A 17,046-nucleotide genomic window follows, 5' to 3' on the forward strand; every position below is an offset into this window, starting at 1 on the left:
ATAATGTGTTACTAAAGCTACTACATGTGACAAGGCTATATTTATTAAAAAAAATATCAGGTTCAACATGAAATATATGATATATAAAATGTAAAAGCAGTAAGTAACAACATCATGACAGATTTAAACATCAATTAAGCGGAATTAATTAATATTAATTACATACATTCCAACAACAAAAACAAATCATACCATAACATGATATCTGGTCATCATCCAGTCTGAAACCATCTTCACACGAGCACGTGAAATTGCCTATCGTATTCGTGCAGATCTGTGAACAATTGTCTTGGTGTATTGCACACTCATTTATATCTGCAAAATAACAAAAGCTGTTGTTTTCAAAATGTTATGCCATAATGCGTATCACTTCTTCAACTTACAGAGCAAATAATGTCATTCCCCGCATCAGCCCACGTACTTTTGCGAAGTGTACCCAACTGTTTCTTGTGGAAGATTTAACGCGAGGTGAATACCTGCGACAGTAGCAGTGCCAGCAGTGATGTATCTTTTATCCCCCGTAGTCCGTCCTCAGAAGTTTTGAATAAATATTCGATACAGCGGCTTCTTGAAACATTGTGATTTCTGAGATCTACAGTAGTTCAGCTCAGCTTCAATAACAATTCACTAGTATTTTATGATAAATGATAATCTCCTATTAACCACTAATCTGTTGATTAGTCTGCATATATTTGCGAATTTTTACAGCATTTAAAAGTCATCATGAGCGTTAGAGATCTAGCGTGAGCACTGTACTTCTCAGATAGAAGACAAACAGTTCACAGCATGCACTATGCATTTCTGATGCGCTTCATACATACCATCACATGACCGTCCACCTATGTTCAGTGCGTATCCCGTGTCGCAACTACAACTGTAACTACCAATATTGTTCGTGCACGTGTGTTCACAGCCGTCCGTTCCAAGATTACATTCGTTTATATCTAAAATAATAATTACTTGAAGTTAGAAACATTTTACAACACTTTATGACACGTTTGGATTAAGATATCAAAATAACTGTTACCTCGTCCGGGTTTGTGTATTCGTCGCGTACCATCAAAGATGATGTAAGAAACCCTATAGTTTAGATAGATCAATGAAATCTTTTAAGATAATTGTACACATATATAAATCATATTCTAAACTGGATCACTTGTAAGCTCGTGTACTAATGTGTTTGTTAAAAAAGAAAACACAAGAACCACATATAAACGGCATCCGCACGATGGAATTCATTCTCACAAGTCCTGTCTTTCTCGTCAAGTAATAAGAACTTAGGCCTTAACAACAAAATATACATACCTTCACAACTCCTTCCATCACTCTGAAGACTGTAACCTTTCAAACAGACACACACATAGTTGCCGACTTGGTTGGAACAATTTTGCTCACACCCATTGTCTTCTGTTAAACACTCGTCTACGTCTAAACATAATAAAACTGCAGCTTAAGTAACAAATTTCTACTTTATTTGAATTTTGCAGAGAGGTCAGTATATCAATATGGTTCGACCTTAGTAAAAATATGATAAATCTAGTTGGTAAAATAAACAACATAATTTCCGACCAGCCACCACTAAATGTAATAAAACCGATGTTCCGTGTAACTAGACTGTATCTCTCTGCACCATCGTTTCCGAAAATATACATATAAACATTTGGGATGTCTTTAAATGGACTATTTTAAGTTTTGCCCGTAAATGCACGTGCTGTACGTTAAAACTGACTAAATAACTTAGATCTTCCTTACAAATTACATATAACGCTATAAGACGATGTGCTTTTCGGTAAAGTGAACTGTATATATAACACAGGTATTACAGGAATCATATCTTTCTGGCAATTTGAATTGTGTGAGCATAAAATGAGTCGAAAATGCAGTTCCGAAATGTCCACCTTCGCTTGATAATGACTAATTTGGTTAATAAATAATAATTAGATATATTTGTTAAATGTGTATACCATCACAAGAGAACCCGTCTGTATTTAATGTGTAGCCCGTATTACAGCTGCAGTTATAACTTCCTGGTACGTTGGTACAATTCTGTTCACAACTGTCTGTACCTAGCGAACACTCGTCCAGATCTGGAAAGAGACAAGCAAAACAATTCCGGGAGAAAGAAAACAAATGTTTATCAAATATATCGGTGGCTGTTTTCAATAAGTTTTGTCAGACTTCTACATGACTTTCAATGTACACTAGGTTTAAGAAATGGTGAACGAGGTAAATGCCGTAAACTCAGACCGTTTCCGTATCAAAAATTGTAAAGTAAGCTTTCTTCGCTGTTGCTCAGCTCAGACCTTTATTTAAAATAAGAGAATACTTCGAGACATAAAAACTAAAGATAACCTTCACAAGTTTTGCTGTCTGTTTGTAAAGAGTATCCATTGTTACAAGAGCACGTGTAGCTCCCTTCGGTATTTGAACACAATTGGTCGCATTCATCCGTTTGCTCTAAACATTCGTTGACATCTGAAAGTAGTCACAGAGTTTAACAGTAAACTCAAGTTGCTAGCGTTTACCATGGAACATCAATGCAGTTCAAGCGATTCATCACGGAGAACGTGACGAATGATGAATGGCAGTGTGTCTGAAATCGTTCGTCTTCCACCTCTGATTCATACGGGAAAGTTTGCAGTTACTTATGGAGAACAGGTTAGTATTTCTAAAGAACTCATTCAAACTGATTAGGCTGCATTACTGAAATACTGTTGAAAACGGCGTTAAACCCAAAGCAAACAAACTGTTACATTCAGAACTGGATGTATAAAACGTTACCAGAGTATCAGTGTTCCAATCACAGATCACCAAGTATAAAATACAAAGCCAAATTTAAAAGTAACTTACCATTACATGTTTGATTGTCCGCGGCCAGCATATAGCCTTCAGAGCAGGAGCACTCATAGTAACCTGCTGTGTTATTACATATCTGTTCACAGCCGTCTACTTCAATACCACACTCGTCAAGATCTTTCAACATAATATTTAATATATTTTATACCACTCATTATAACCAATGTTATTATCATTTCAATGTCATTCATAACATATACATTAGCAGAACTTTGTATGCAAATTACATACAATTCTATTACTTTACAACTGGCAGAAGACAATTTGATGGGTGCATGAGTGGATGAATGAATGCTGCATGTGTGTCTAAGTGTGTGGGTGGATGAATGAACAAAAGCTGTCCATAAGACAGCGCGCTCGACCATTCTCAGTGCGTGACTCTGAATTAGAGCTTTGCCAGTAAAAAGGACATAACTCTGTCAAGATTCAGATCAGAGGTATGGGAATTGTGTCTCCTGGTGTCATAGACTCCTCTTAAAAATATTTTTACGTAAATGCACTTATATAGTATCAAACAAACGAAATTATAAAACAAGCAGTTTCATTCTATAGAATGTCCTCTTACAGATACGTGCTTCGGAAATTGGATATGGGAATAGCAGTAACTGTCAAAGCCAATCTATTTTAATTGTTAAACACAAATAACTAGGTGATAACAGTTCGTACGTTTTAATTATGTTGTTAGTTATCGAGGGTTCTGATATTAAAATCAACGTGAAACTCATTATAAAAAAAGTTCTAAAACAGTAATATAATACCATTGCATGTTTTGCCGTCCGTATGGAGAATGTACCCTCCGTTACAGTAACATACAAAACTACCAACAGTGTTGTTACAGAGCTGAGGACAGTCGTGTGTAGAGTCAGTACATTCGTCCACATCTAAATATCGGGTTAAAAAATAAGTTAACTTATATCTAAAACAGTTGCAGAATAAACAGTCTGGTCAGTTTTCACTGTATATACAGCGCCAGTGTTCCTATTAGTAAATCGAATGGTTCGTTCTTATAAATTTAGTTTTTTCTCGTAAAGAGAACATGTAGCTTGATTCTGCAGAGTTAAATTAATGCTTGCAGTTTATACTACGTTTGTAAAGATCTATGTATAAACATTCTGACGAACATGCATCTTGAACAGGAACATGAAATAAACGATGACAAAGTTTAAACAATCTACTGTGAACTATTGTCACACGTTGTTTTTAAATGACAACTATTATTATAATGGCATACAGCATAATATGCTGTTGAAAAAAAAACAAAATATATTTACCATCACAAGTTTTATTATTTTCGTTTAGTTGAAATCCTTCGCGGCAAAGACAGGAAAAACCGCCTACGGTATTCGTACAGTTCTGCTCGCAGTCATCTAGGTCCACAGCGCATTCATCAATATCTAGTATATTCACGTGAAAATAAGATAATGAAAGTTCATATCCTACATTCTTTTATTTATGTTCCTTGTTTTAGATGTTTTATTACATATAAAAGATAAGCAAAATGTAACGTATAAGTGTAGGCTAGCGGTAGTTTGTCGCAAGCATTATTAACAAAGAGCCTACACTGCAGCGTCCCTGATTATTAGTTTTAGTAGGGTTAGGAACCGTAACACTTTCAACGAAATATTATTCGCTAAAATATTAAAAGTTCATTTATCTTGCGTACAGCAGTTTAATCAAGACCACTTTAATCTTTAAACGAATAAAAAAGGCAAAACTATACAATGCTCATGATTACAAAAAGATATAGGCCAACAAAGACAATGAAATTTTTTCCTTACATCTATTTTTGAGCAAGGCTTAAAGCTAGGGGTTACCCACTATACCCAAAATTGTACTGCAGTAGATCATTTTACAGAAATCTTAAGTCGGTTCCCTAAAGCAGGGAACAATATATACATTTAAAGCATTTTTGGCTTAATGGGGTTACACCAAGCTGTAAGCGTTGTTCAAATATTTATCATTAGTAAGACATTATATCACATTTAGTGACCTGTAGCTGTCTCTAATCATAATCACTATGATTCAGATCTTTTATGCGTTTACTGATTTAAAATACCTTACAAAAAATGTATAGGTTCAATAGTTTAAATCAGTAATATAATACCATTGCATGTTTTGCCGTCCGTATGGAGATTGTAACCTCCGTTACAGTAACATGTAAAACTACCAACAGTGTTGTTACAGAGCTGAGGACAGTCGTGTGTAGAGTCAGTACATTCGTCCACATCTAAATATCGGGTACAAAGTAAAAGTGTTAACATATCTCTAAAACAGTTCAATGATATATGCTTTTGTTTACAATGCATAAGATAATTAATGTTCCTTTTAGTTAATACAATGGAATGATTCATATTTTAAAACTTTCTTCCAGGTAAGTAGTACATAGTTTGTTTCTGCAGAACATAAATCATTGTATATATAAAGTCACACACAGCCATGTAGTTGCAGTCAGACTTAAATAACTATCAGCACTATGGCGGCAAACATGCATGCTGTCGCAATTTCTTTCTGTCAGAACAATTTGCAAAGAAAATAATTACCGTCACAAGTTTTATTATTTTCGTTTAGTTGAAATCCTCCGTGACAAAGACAGGAGAAGCCGCCAATGGCATTTGTACAGTTCTGCTCGCAGTCATCTAGTGCCGCAGTACATTCATCAATATCTAGTATATATATATATATATTTACACGAAGGTTAGGAAATGCTTGAAGACTAAAAAGACTCACAAAGTGTGTATATTATTGTTTTAATGGCTTAGTGTTTTATAATGTCTTTCAACGGAAGGCCTGTGTACCATGCAATATGCTTGATTAATTAAATAACTGAATTTATTATATACCTATATAAATTCTGTAAAACATCGGCTTGTATTTTACAATTAAATATGAACAGGCAGAAAAAAATTCCGTATTGTACCTTTGAAATTCCGTATTGTTCCGCTTTATCTGTGAAATTGTATTCGGCTCTAGTGGATTTTGCAAGATCGGATCACCCTCCGCGCTTGCGCGCCTCGTGAGATCCGATCTGGCAAAATCCACAAGAGCCAAATACAGCATCCCAGATCGAGCTACTGTTATAATAACCCTATTATATTTGTAGATGAGCATTATTGAAATTAGTTCGATCTTGGCATCGTATCATGAATTTATGAGTTCTAAAAACTTTTTTCGAATATCAGTTTTTCCATGTTCGATTTAATAGATAGTAGATGCTGTATGCCGTGCTAATTGTCGTGCTAATTGTCAATACTAAATGACATATAGTTAATGCTAAATGCCAGTACATTATACAGATTGTTACATACAAAATCCTACAAGCATATACTTAATGCTTCATGTCAAATGTTAGAGAAGCTTATTACCTAATGATAAATTCGTCAAATTCTTTAAATGCATGAGTAAAAAAAGGACCTATCTGATTTTTCTTTCACTTTTGACCAAAGTTTTATGTTGGCTTCAGTTAAGTGGTCAATTCAGAGTTGTTCCCCTTAAATTTTCTTGGGTAGGTACCATCTCTACTTATTGTTTCACATTTCGCAACTAACAATTAGCAATTTGAAAATTACTGTTTGACAGTCAATATTTGACATTAAGCAAATAGCATTTTGTATTAGTAATTTGACATTTAGCATTTGGCAATTAGCATGGCGCATCGGCCTTCCATACTTTTGCCTCAGATCAGACAAGTAGAACATAATATGTTTTATGTATTCATGACTTTAAGCGATACAGATCATTAACTCATTAAGTTAATCATTTGTCACGAAGCATTATCATTTGGCAATAAGCATAAAATATTTGACAATTAGCATTTGGCATCAAGAGTATGCGTCATCAAGTATTTGGTATTTAGCAATAGCATAGCGCGATGGCCTTCCATACCTTTTGTCACCTCACAACATAGATCAATATAACTACTGTTCATTTTGTCTTAAATACGCAGATCATTTAAGTATAATTGTTACATTTCTATTTTGATCAATTATAGTAACTTAATCTTAATAGAATAAAGCAGTACCATCACATGATTTTCCGTCCGAATTTTGACTGTATCCATCAAAACAGTCACATGTAAAACTGCCAATCGTGTTGTTGCAGACTTGACTGCAGTCGTGCGTAAGACTTGTACATTCATCCGCATCTGGGAAAGATAATCATATACAAGTACTGACACAAGTTTAGGTATACAGAGAACATCATATCGTTTAAGAAATTAGCAACGGTGAAAAGATCAAATTTTGCTTTCCTAAAACATAAATAGCTTAAACTCTATTGCTGTCAAATACGTTCTATGACAAATGTAAGATGAAACACAAATCCAGATTATGTTTGGTCTATCTTCGTGGCTTGATCTAAGAATCTGTGTCCCTCCAATACTATATCAAGACCAGAAAATATAGATAAAACCGACGTATGATAACTACATATTTAAAGTACAAAAGCGGATTTATCGACTTGGCACAATGTTGGAATTATCTTTTATTATGTTAATTCGCATTGCAATGAGCAAAACTTGTCACCAGATACCGGTATTTGGAATGCAAATGTATCTTGATTGGAGGACGTGATGCTAGTATACTGAGTCTCAATATGAACTGGCTGAATGGTCTCTTTACAAGTGATTGGATTTGGAAGGTGTATGTGCTGTGCGAAACATGAAGATACTATGCTCACCTGAGTCACCTCCTGTTTGGATGGAAGCTTCCTATGAAGTTTCGCACAATTCCAGCCAGTGGTTGCAGAGAAATATTCCGGACAAGAATTGCGGGATGAACAGACATACGGACGAAGCGGGGACTATACTGAGAATGAACCTTTCTCTGTGAATTTTGATTAAATTCAAGCCATAGTTGCTGAGAACTATTCTAGACAAGGATAGCGCTATCGTTTCCTTTGTTGAATTTTTTAATGGCAATAATTCAGTGAAAACTACCGGACTATAAAAACCTCTTCAGAGTAAAGCCTACCACGAGTTCGCTGAATTCCAGCTAACGGTTGTTTTGAAAAACTTCGGACAAAGATGGTGCTATAGTTTACCAAATGTATAGCTTATCAAAAGTGTTTCAATCTGCACCGAGTGCACAGCTTACCAAAACAAGTGTTTCCAACAATATCAAGTACCAGGTCAATAACTTCATTAATGAATGTATAGCTTACATATGCATGTGTTTCCACCTGTGTCGAGTATATAACATACCAATACATCTATAGGTTGAGTGCAAAGCATAACAATACAAGTGTTTCAATCAGTATCGACTGTATAATTTACCAATACAAGTTTTACCATCCGTATCAGGTGTGTGGGGGCCTCCATGGCCGAGTGGTTAAGGTCTCTGACTTCAAATCACTTGCCTCTCATCGATGTGGATTCGAGCCTCACTCGGGGCGTTGAATTCTTCATATGGAGAAGCCATCTAGCTGGCTTACGGAAGGTCGATGATTCTACCCAGGTGCCCGCTCGTGATGAAATAATGCACGGAGGGGCACCTGGGGTCTTCCTCCACCATCAAAGCTGGAAAGTCGCCATATGACCTATAATTGTGTCGGTGCGACGTTAAACCTAACAAAAGTATCAGGTATGTGACTTACCAATACAAAGTGTTTCCATCATTAACGACTGTATAGCTTATAAATACACATCAGTATCGAGTATCTATCTTAACCCAACAAATATTTCTACATCAGTATCAAGTGCATAGCTTACTGTTAAATGTGTTTCCATCTGTATGGAGTGTATAGCTTACTGTTAAATGTGTTTCCATCTGTATGGAGTGTATAGCTTACTGTTAAATGTGTTTCCATCTGTATGGAGTGTATAGCTTACTGTTAAATGTGTTTCCATCTGTATGGAGTGTATAGCTTACCAATACAAGTGTGTCCGTCAGAGTCGAGTGTATAGCCTTGAACACAAGAGCATGTATATCCACCATCAGTATTTGTACAATAGTGTGAACACTCGGCTAGATCTAATGAACACTCATCTATATCTGAAAAAGGTTCAAATTGCTTGATATCAGACTTAAGTGTACTCTAGTATGTGAACACTACTCCGTGTAATACTTTATGCGAGTTATTTGCAGACATTTCAATGTTTCAAATGTATTACAATTATCAGACTGTGTGTTCCAGGGCTAGATCCAGGTAACTTGCGGAAGACCCATGGTTATATCCAAGTTCTAGGTAGGGGAGGGATGGGGTAGGGATGGGGGAGGGCTGGGGGAGGGCTGGAGTCTTCCTACATAAACATATTTAAGTGTTTTTATGCTAATGCATGTTGCGTAATTAAAATCTTCCTCAGTATCAATAGCTGGAGAGTTGCCGTGTTACCAAAACTGTACCAATGTGACTTAGATATTTCATAAAGTTTATTAAAAGCTTCAATAACAACATAATCCAATACTTGTTAGTAAACCATGTTTTGAAACAGACAAAGTTTAAAACAAAATCCATATGAGATGACAAATGGAGCCTAGTGTGTTTGGAATCATTGTGTAACTTTCTGGTTGGTGTGGCTACACGACGTGTATGATACAGAAAACAAACATGTACCTGTACAGTTTATACCGTCTGCCTGTAGAGTGTATCCGTGACGGCAATAACACTCAAAACTTCCCACAGTATTGTTACATTCTTGGGAGCAACCGTCAAGATTTTGTTGACATTCGTCGGCATCTAAATATACACAATAATATTCATTTTTTTTATTCCTGACTTTATTGTTGTAAGTTAACATTTCTGAGATCAGCTGATTGCAAAAAAAAAAAACAACAACAACATATTTTAATCATTTTGCTGCTGCTATAACAGATCATATGTATATTACACTAAAGACAAGATTCCTTAGACCAGCATTAAAATCAAAGTATATCCCACCTTCACATGTGAGTCCGTCACTCCCAATTTTATATCCAGTAAAACAGGAGCAGAAATAGCTTCCATGCGTATTGTTACATATATCACTACAATTCGCAATGTCTAGAGCGCATTCGTCAACGTCCGGTATTTCTAAAAATATATGAAAAATAAATGTTGATATGTCCTTGTATTCCTTGAAAAACAAACGGTACATGTATTGAAGTCATTTACTTATTCGTTTAGGGGCTCCCGTGGCCGAGTGGTTAAGGTCATTGACTCCAAATCACTTGCCCCTCATCTATGTGACACTCGCTTTGGATGTAGAAATCTTCATGTGAGAAAGCCATCTGGCTGAAGTGGTTCTACCCATATCCCCGCCCGTGATTCAATAATGGCCGAGGGAGTACCTAGGGTCTTCCTCAATGATCGAAAGCTGGAAAAAATCTCCACACTACCTAATATGTATCGGTATGACTCTAGACCGAAAAATCTTATTCCTTTATCATGTGATTTCCATAGCATATACCGACAGTAATATTTGTTACCGACAAGATTATTTCAAATAGTTGAAAATACGGAACGCGGTGCGCCCTGCTAATTGCCAAATGCTAAATGACAATTAGCTGATGAAAATGTTATTTGTCGAATGCTGAATGTCAAATATTGACTGTCAAATGTTAATTGTTAATTGAAAAATGCGACAAAAATAAATGTGAAATGCCAATAGCTAAGTGCTTATTTAAAAAAAAAGCTGAGTATATCAGTATATAAATACATCCTAAAAATAGTCATTAGTTTTTGTTACATAACTTTGTCTCTATCAAAAACTTTTTAAAAAATATTTTAAGAGTAAACAGTTTTGGTCCAATGTTCTTATGGCCGGTAGAACATGTCATTGCTTCAAGTCAGACTGGAAAATGTTTATATGTTCTAAATAATTGAAAGTTATATTCAGTAGGTTAAGAGATAGAAATAATTAATTCATGAAGATAAAGAATTTGAAAATTAGTATTTATCATTTAACAACAAGCATTAGCTATTTCGAGGGTTCAGAGCGAAACTAGTCTATCTGCTTCTATTTCCTTAAATACTTAGATTGGTTTTGCTCTGAGCCCTCGATTTGACATTGAGCATATGATATAAAACATTGTTATGTAGCATTTCGCATTAAGGATTTGGCATTTAGCATTAGATAATTTGCAATTAGTATTTAGTAATTGGCATTTGATACAATACTTGGCATTTAGCATTTCGCAATTAGCATGACGCACTGGCCTTCCATATATACTAATGTGTTGGCTAAATTCTTATTGACAAAATGATCAACTGGATAATATGAGACACTGGTTTGTTATATGATCAAGAATAGTCTGTAGCTTACCGTCACATGTCTTGCCGTCCTCATTCAGGCGATATCCAGTGTTACAAACACACTGAAAACTACCAGCTGTGTTAAAACAGTTCTGTGAGCAATTATGAGTGTCTCCTATACATTCATCGATGTCTGAAGTAAATAAAAATATTAAATCATATTAAAAACCTACACACTTGTCTAAGATCCGTTGACTCTTCCACATCAATTCGCAAAGTTTGGTTATGTTCTTATAAGATGTTTATGTTCTTATTAGACTTTAATTAACCAAGATGCTTAGTACGTGACACTAAATATCAAATGTAAATGCACCGATATTTGAAAAACAGAAACCCAAACATGAATAAGTTCAAATTGCTACTACACGTGCGTGTTAAACAACAACAATTGTTTCAATAGATGCCCTTCTGTAGTAAAAACATATAATAAGCATAAAAATATGTTACCATCACATGTTTGCAGATCGAGGTTCAACATATATCCCTGTCCACATGTACAGTTGTAGCCTCCATCTGTGTTTGTACAGTTCTGGTCACACGAATCTATGCCCAGGCTGCACTCGTCTACATCTATGAAAAGAAAGAACTGTGAGATACTTCACAAACCTAACATAAGGGAATGTTAATCGGAAGTTCTCAAAGTGAAGGCACCTTGTTGTTTAACACATCCGTCTTAAGAGTTTCACGGGCGGTGAATAGCAGATTCATTTAATGATGATGTCGTACGGTAAAATGACATTAATACATCAGTTGTTGCTTTTTATACTCATACAAAATGTTTTGCTTTGTTTCTGTATACGTCTTCTTCCGAAGCAGTTGGGTAAAATGACGGTATATGTAAATCTCTTTAAAGTTTTGGTTATTTTGTTTTATTTCATTTCCCCGTTTTTGTCCAGTGTGGTGTTCCATACTTTTGCTAAATTGTTCTAATATTGAGAAATAAATCATCTCCTCCTTAATCAGTCTTACTAACGTTAATGCATGTGACTTATTCCGACTAATTTAAATATTAATCATTTGAAGAAAGATATACTCTTTGTGTTAATGTGTATAAAATTATGTAAAAATTACCAGAGCAAATTTGATAACTAAACATCTATATACGCTAGTCGATTCAAAAGCTCACATGAGCTTATGTTGTACAAGTTTGCTTTCTTGCCGACTTAAAATAAATCTTATCTTATCTTTGACATAATTCATGCAATACAATATAATAGGGTTATTATAACAGTAGCGTGATCTGGGATGCAGTATTCGGCTCGAGTGGATTTTGCAAGATCGGATCTCACGAGGCGCGCAAGCGCCGAGTGTGATCCGACGTTGCAAAATCCACGAGAGCCGAATACAAAGTCCCAGATCAAGCTACTGTTATAATAACCCTTTTATTATATACCTTTACTATTCTGATTCTTGTTTTGTTCTTGAACGAAATCTTCAATGTTTATCGATATTAAATAGAACTTGGTGAAGTTTTTATGTGCGCTATTTATAGAACTTTGTCAGGTCATGCATATTAATGAAAATAGTTCGGCAGCATACAATACGGAAGGTACAATACGGAATTTAAAAGGTACAATACGGAATTTTTGTCTGTCTGTCCATATTTAATTGTGAAATACAAGCCGATGTTTTACAGAATTTATATAGGTATATAATAAAAGTTTGTACTGACCAACGTCACAGGTGGTTCCAGTGTATGACGATGTACATGCGCACGAGAAGTCCGTGCCGTTTGAAGTACAGTCGCCGTTGTTTAAACATGGTTGACTGTCGCATGGTTCAGCAACCGGTTCATTTGTTGCTGAAATTTTGGGAGGGAACGTGTTAAAACTGTGACACAAGGAGAATATTTGTGATACATAAGGAAATTTCATTAATGTCAGTGAGACATCGAATACATTGTTTTTTCCTGTGTTCACGAGTGACAGATACATGTAAAATAGTCAAAATTCCTCTTTATTTTTGTTGTATTTCAATAGTTATAGCTAAATTTTATACATTCGATACTTTCACTTTGAAATTGTTAGATGTAATGTTTCAATGATTCACTAAAGAATATTAAATACATGTAACACGACACTTCTTTTCAATGGTTAAGTTTACACCTATTACAAGATAAATAAATCGCAAGACAAATTTATTTATTTTCGTTTCAGTTACATGTTACTTTTTTATCTAGTTTCCTTATTAGGAAACGTTCCTAAATATAGAAATTTTACGGCTCGATTGATTGCGGCTTGATATAAAAGCCGCTCCGCACGGGATTTACGCTATTCGAGGTCTAACGGGCATAGTGACAACAAGATTACCCTCCCTCCCACCCAGTTTTCTAACGTATGTTATAACAAAACAATTTTCACTTTGTGTTAGTTTTCCAGTGTCTAACTTTGTTATATATTTCAGATAGTAACGATTTTCTGTCGTTATCCGCCGATTGACAATGTAAAAATTCAGAAAGTGTTCTGTATTTGTGGATGTGAGACGTTGGTTCCAAAGACAGTTAAATATTGCAACGCTAGTGTTTTTTCAGTTGCAATCAGTGTTTTCAATTCATCGATGTTATAAGTGCTTAGACACTAATATGCCATGTTATAAAATGGCAATCATTTTTTTCTTTTTTGTTTGGAACCACGGTGTGTTTGAGTATGAATGAAAAAATGAAATAAAACTATGTTTGTTTCACCACTCCTATTCAGTCGTTTGTTTTATGTATTTTCCTGTTTACTATAAATGGTAAAAGATTAGTAAATTAAATAATTTATATTTGGCTGAATGAAATGAATGAAAATATAAGATTATTATTATTACACCAGATTTGTTGAGCGCCCTTTTCATATGAAATATACGTTCAAGGGCGCTTTACAATTAAACATGTGACATATCGTGCAGATACGTAGGAAAATCACAAAACATGACATATGCAATCATAAAACTAAAACTGAAACTGAATAATTTGATTAAACACCTATTTTTACAAACGATATGTTCAATGGCGTTGTACATAATAATAATAATAGTTACTATAACAATATTAATAATGACAATGACAATAATTACAGCCTTATTGTAACAAAGTCATGACCGCACCCATCCCCTTGAGGTATGGCACGTTAGGGAACATTCTTTTTCAATCATTTAAGCTGTATACAAGAATTACTTAAAGATAGAAATGCTTATTATCAAAACTCGACTTAAATCGTTATTTTCATAAAGGCTACCAGAACTGTATTATTACCTTCACATAATACCACCGCCATTTCATCTTGTATTCCGGCAAGATCGCTGAAGTCGTCTACATAATACACATTCAAAGAATCACCAGCTATCGTCTCGAGGAACTCACGGCTCACTTCATCCGTAATACCGAGACACAGTATCTTTATTCCATCATCGCGTATCTCCTGGAAGGGAACTTGGACATTTCAAAACGGAAGTCACCAGCCTATTACCAAGAACCTCATTTCTAAACAGAACGGTCGCCTGCTCACTATGAACGCAAAGCGTGATGGTTCGATGGTATGATGGAGAAGCGCAAAAGTACTATGGCGATAACACGATGGCAAAAGGGAAAAGTACAATGGTGACAGTCCGTGGTACTGTCGCGTTCCGCCATCGTGCTGTCGTGATATAGCCATCTGTCTGTCGTACTTCAACGTCGTAGTGTCACAATCACACTGTCGCGCTTCCCCAGCGTATTATTATTATCATTATACCACATTTATATAGTACTCTTTTCATACAAAAATGTGCGTTCAAAAGTGCTTTACAATGCCATAAAGAACACATACATATATATACACATGTAGGTACGTCATTTTCAACAGTATTTCAGATTTTGTTATTTTATATAACATATTATGTGAAAGAGATACGTTTTCAAAGATTTTTTAAATGCGGACAGTGAGTTTGAATCTCTGATTCTTGCTGGGAGGGCATTCCAAAGCTTTGGAGCTGCATGCTTGAAACTTCTGTCACCATACTTTACCGTTCGACTTCTCGGTACAACCAAAGACACTCGGCCATTTGCCGACCTTAAGTCTCTACGAGGCTTGTACATGTCCAGCATATCGACAATGTACTTGGGAGATTCATTGTGCATGGCTTTGTATGTAAGTGTCAAGATTTTGAACTCAATTCGGTGCTGAACCGGAAGCCAATGCAACTCCTTCAAGACTGGTATGATGTGATTGTAACGCGGAGTCCCGGTTATGAAGTGGGCCGCTGTGTTTTGTACACATTGAAGTTTTTGCAGTGTGTCTTTGGAAATTCCATACAGCAGCGAGTTACAGTAGTCTACTTTCGATGTAACCAGAGAGTTCACAAGAGACTTGGTAGCATCAGCTGTTATGTACTGCCTAATATGGCCTATTTGCCGAAGTTGTGCATAACTAGCTCTACATAGAGAGTTAACATGCTGTGTCATGACCATGTTTGAATCCATTCTAGCAACGAATTCTTTACACAAATTGATGGTTTAATCCGAGAGGGACCTACTTTCACGCAGATATCTTCGGGTATTTTTGTGTAATTTGTGTGAAACAAAATGTCCTCAGTTTTGTCAGTTTTGAGCTTCAGCATGTTCTGATGCATCCAAGAGACTATGTCGTTTAGACAGATCTCAATTCGAGATAGGGCTTCATGTTGGTAGGAAATATTTTTGGGCTTGAACGACAAGTATAGTTGTGAGTCATCAGCATAAAAGTGATGATTCAGTCCATGGCTTCTGCAGATTGAACCAACGGGTTTTGTGTACATGATGTAGTTTTTCGGTCCAAGGACAGATCCTTGTGGTACACTGTATTTCATGTGGACTGGAGCAGACAGTTCGCAATTTACTGAGACTGTTTGGTAGCGGTCATTCAGATAGGAAGTAGTGGTTTTCCACTGATCCTGAAGTCCTTTTCCAAGCGTTTTAGCAACGTTTCATGGTCGATAGTATCAAACGCAGCTGATAAGTCAAGCATTACCAAAATTGTGATTTCGTTTTGATCCAGGGATTGAAGAATGTCATTTTGAACTTTGAGAAGTGCAGTTTCTGTCGAGTGATGCTTTCTGTATGCAGACTGGTGCTGTTCATGTAGGTTCTTCGAAGTCAGGTGGCACTAAATGCGTTTATCTACTATTTTTTCCAGCACTTTTGAGACAAAAGGTAGGTTTGATACAGGCCTGTAGTTCTTTAGTTCATTGGAATCAAGGTCTGTTTTTTTTTCAATCTAGTGTCAATCTCAACACTGAATGAACAAGATTATTAGTAAATAAATCCAAAACAAGTAACATCGTCTGACGCCATGCTGACTGAGTGAATTGTTTGCCAGAAAGGTGACAGTGTGATGGCAAAGTGCGAAGGTGCAATTGTGAAGCGCGATAGTACGATGGCGAAGTTACCATAGTAGTGTCTCACTTCGCCATTGTACTGTCGTACTATCTCCTACGTACTGTCGCGCTACGAAATCGTACCATCATACCTTCGCGCTTCGCGTTCATAGGGAGCAGCCGTTGGCCCTAACGGAACACCATGCAATTCCTGTTGAATTCAAATTTGCTCGTTACATTTTTCTAAGAATAGCTCACATAGTATTCTCAAACAGAACTTAAATGTGCGTTTTTGTACTTGCTGGGTATATTTTACAAGTAAACTTGAAATCGGATATATTTATCCTTCCGTACACTGATGTAGTGTTTCGCTTTCTTGGGAGGCTGCGGACCGTCTTGGAATGTAATCTCCTTGTTTATAGAAAGTTGATACATGGGAAAATACATCTTGCGATATGATGTGAATAAACTAGATGTTACTTATTCATCAGCTTGGTGTATATAGCTTCGTTTCACAACATGTTAGCTATCATCTTTATGAAGGACTACAGCCTCCCCAAAAGAAATTTCTACGGTAGTGTATGTATGGTAGATACAAAACACGTTGAAAATGTTAACAATTTAAACTATGAAGTTAAAAAAACGGACGAA

General features: G+C 35.9%; 1 protein-coding gene across 2 annotated transcripts in view; it reads right to left on the bottom strand.

Moving 5' to 3' along the window:
* LOC123545138 (fibrillin-1-like) overlaps positions 1–17,046 on the bottom strand; it is a 32,893-nt gene that overhangs the window by 12,168 nt on the left and 3,679 nt on the right. The window contains exons 4-21 of one of the 2 annotated variants that reach the window (XM_045331444.2): positions 14,318–14,483; positions 12,755–12,883; positions 11,530–11,652; positions 11,093–11,215; positions 9,730–9,861; positions 9,406–9,528; positions 8,721–8,843; positions 6,875–6,997; positions 5,397–5,519; positions 4,961–5,083; positions 4,128–4,250; positions 3,615–3,737; positions 2,851–2,973; positions 2,353–2,475; positions 1,965–2,087; positions 1,306–1,428; positions 822–944; positions 193–315 (exon numbers count right to left, since the gene is read on the bottom strand). In XM_045331444.2, coding sequence (XP_045187379.2) covers positions 193–315; positions 822–944; positions 1,306–1,428; positions 1,965–2,087; positions 2,353–2,475; positions 2,851–2,973; positions 3,615–3,737; positions 4,128–4,250; positions 4,961–5,083; positions 5,397–5,519; positions 6,875–6,997; positions 8,721–8,843; positions 9,406–9,528; positions 9,730–9,861; positions 11,093–11,215; positions 11,530–11,652; positions 12,755–12,883; positions 14,318–14,483 — 2,272 coding nt within the window. The remainder of the gene's footprint in view (positions 1–192; positions 316–821; positions 945–1,305; positions 1,429–1,964; positions 2,088–2,352; positions 2,476–2,850; positions 2,974–3,614; positions 3,738–4,127; positions 4,251–4,960; positions 5,084–5,396; positions 5,520–6,874; positions 6,998–8,720; positions 8,844–9,405; positions 9,529–9,729; positions 9,862–11,092; positions 11,216–11,529; positions 11,653–12,754; positions 12,884–14,317; positions 14,484–17,046) is intronic. The other variant, XM_045331446.2, reaches the window with a different exon arrangement.

Source organism: Mercenaria mercenaria, chromosome 1 (assembly GCF_021730395.1).
Source record: "Mercenaria mercenaria strain notata chromosome 1, MADL_Memer_1, whole genome shotgun sequence".
NCBI classification, from domain to species: domain Eukaryota; kingdom Metazoa; phylum Mollusca; class Bivalvia; order Venerida; family Veneridae; genus Mercenaria; species Mercenaria mercenaria.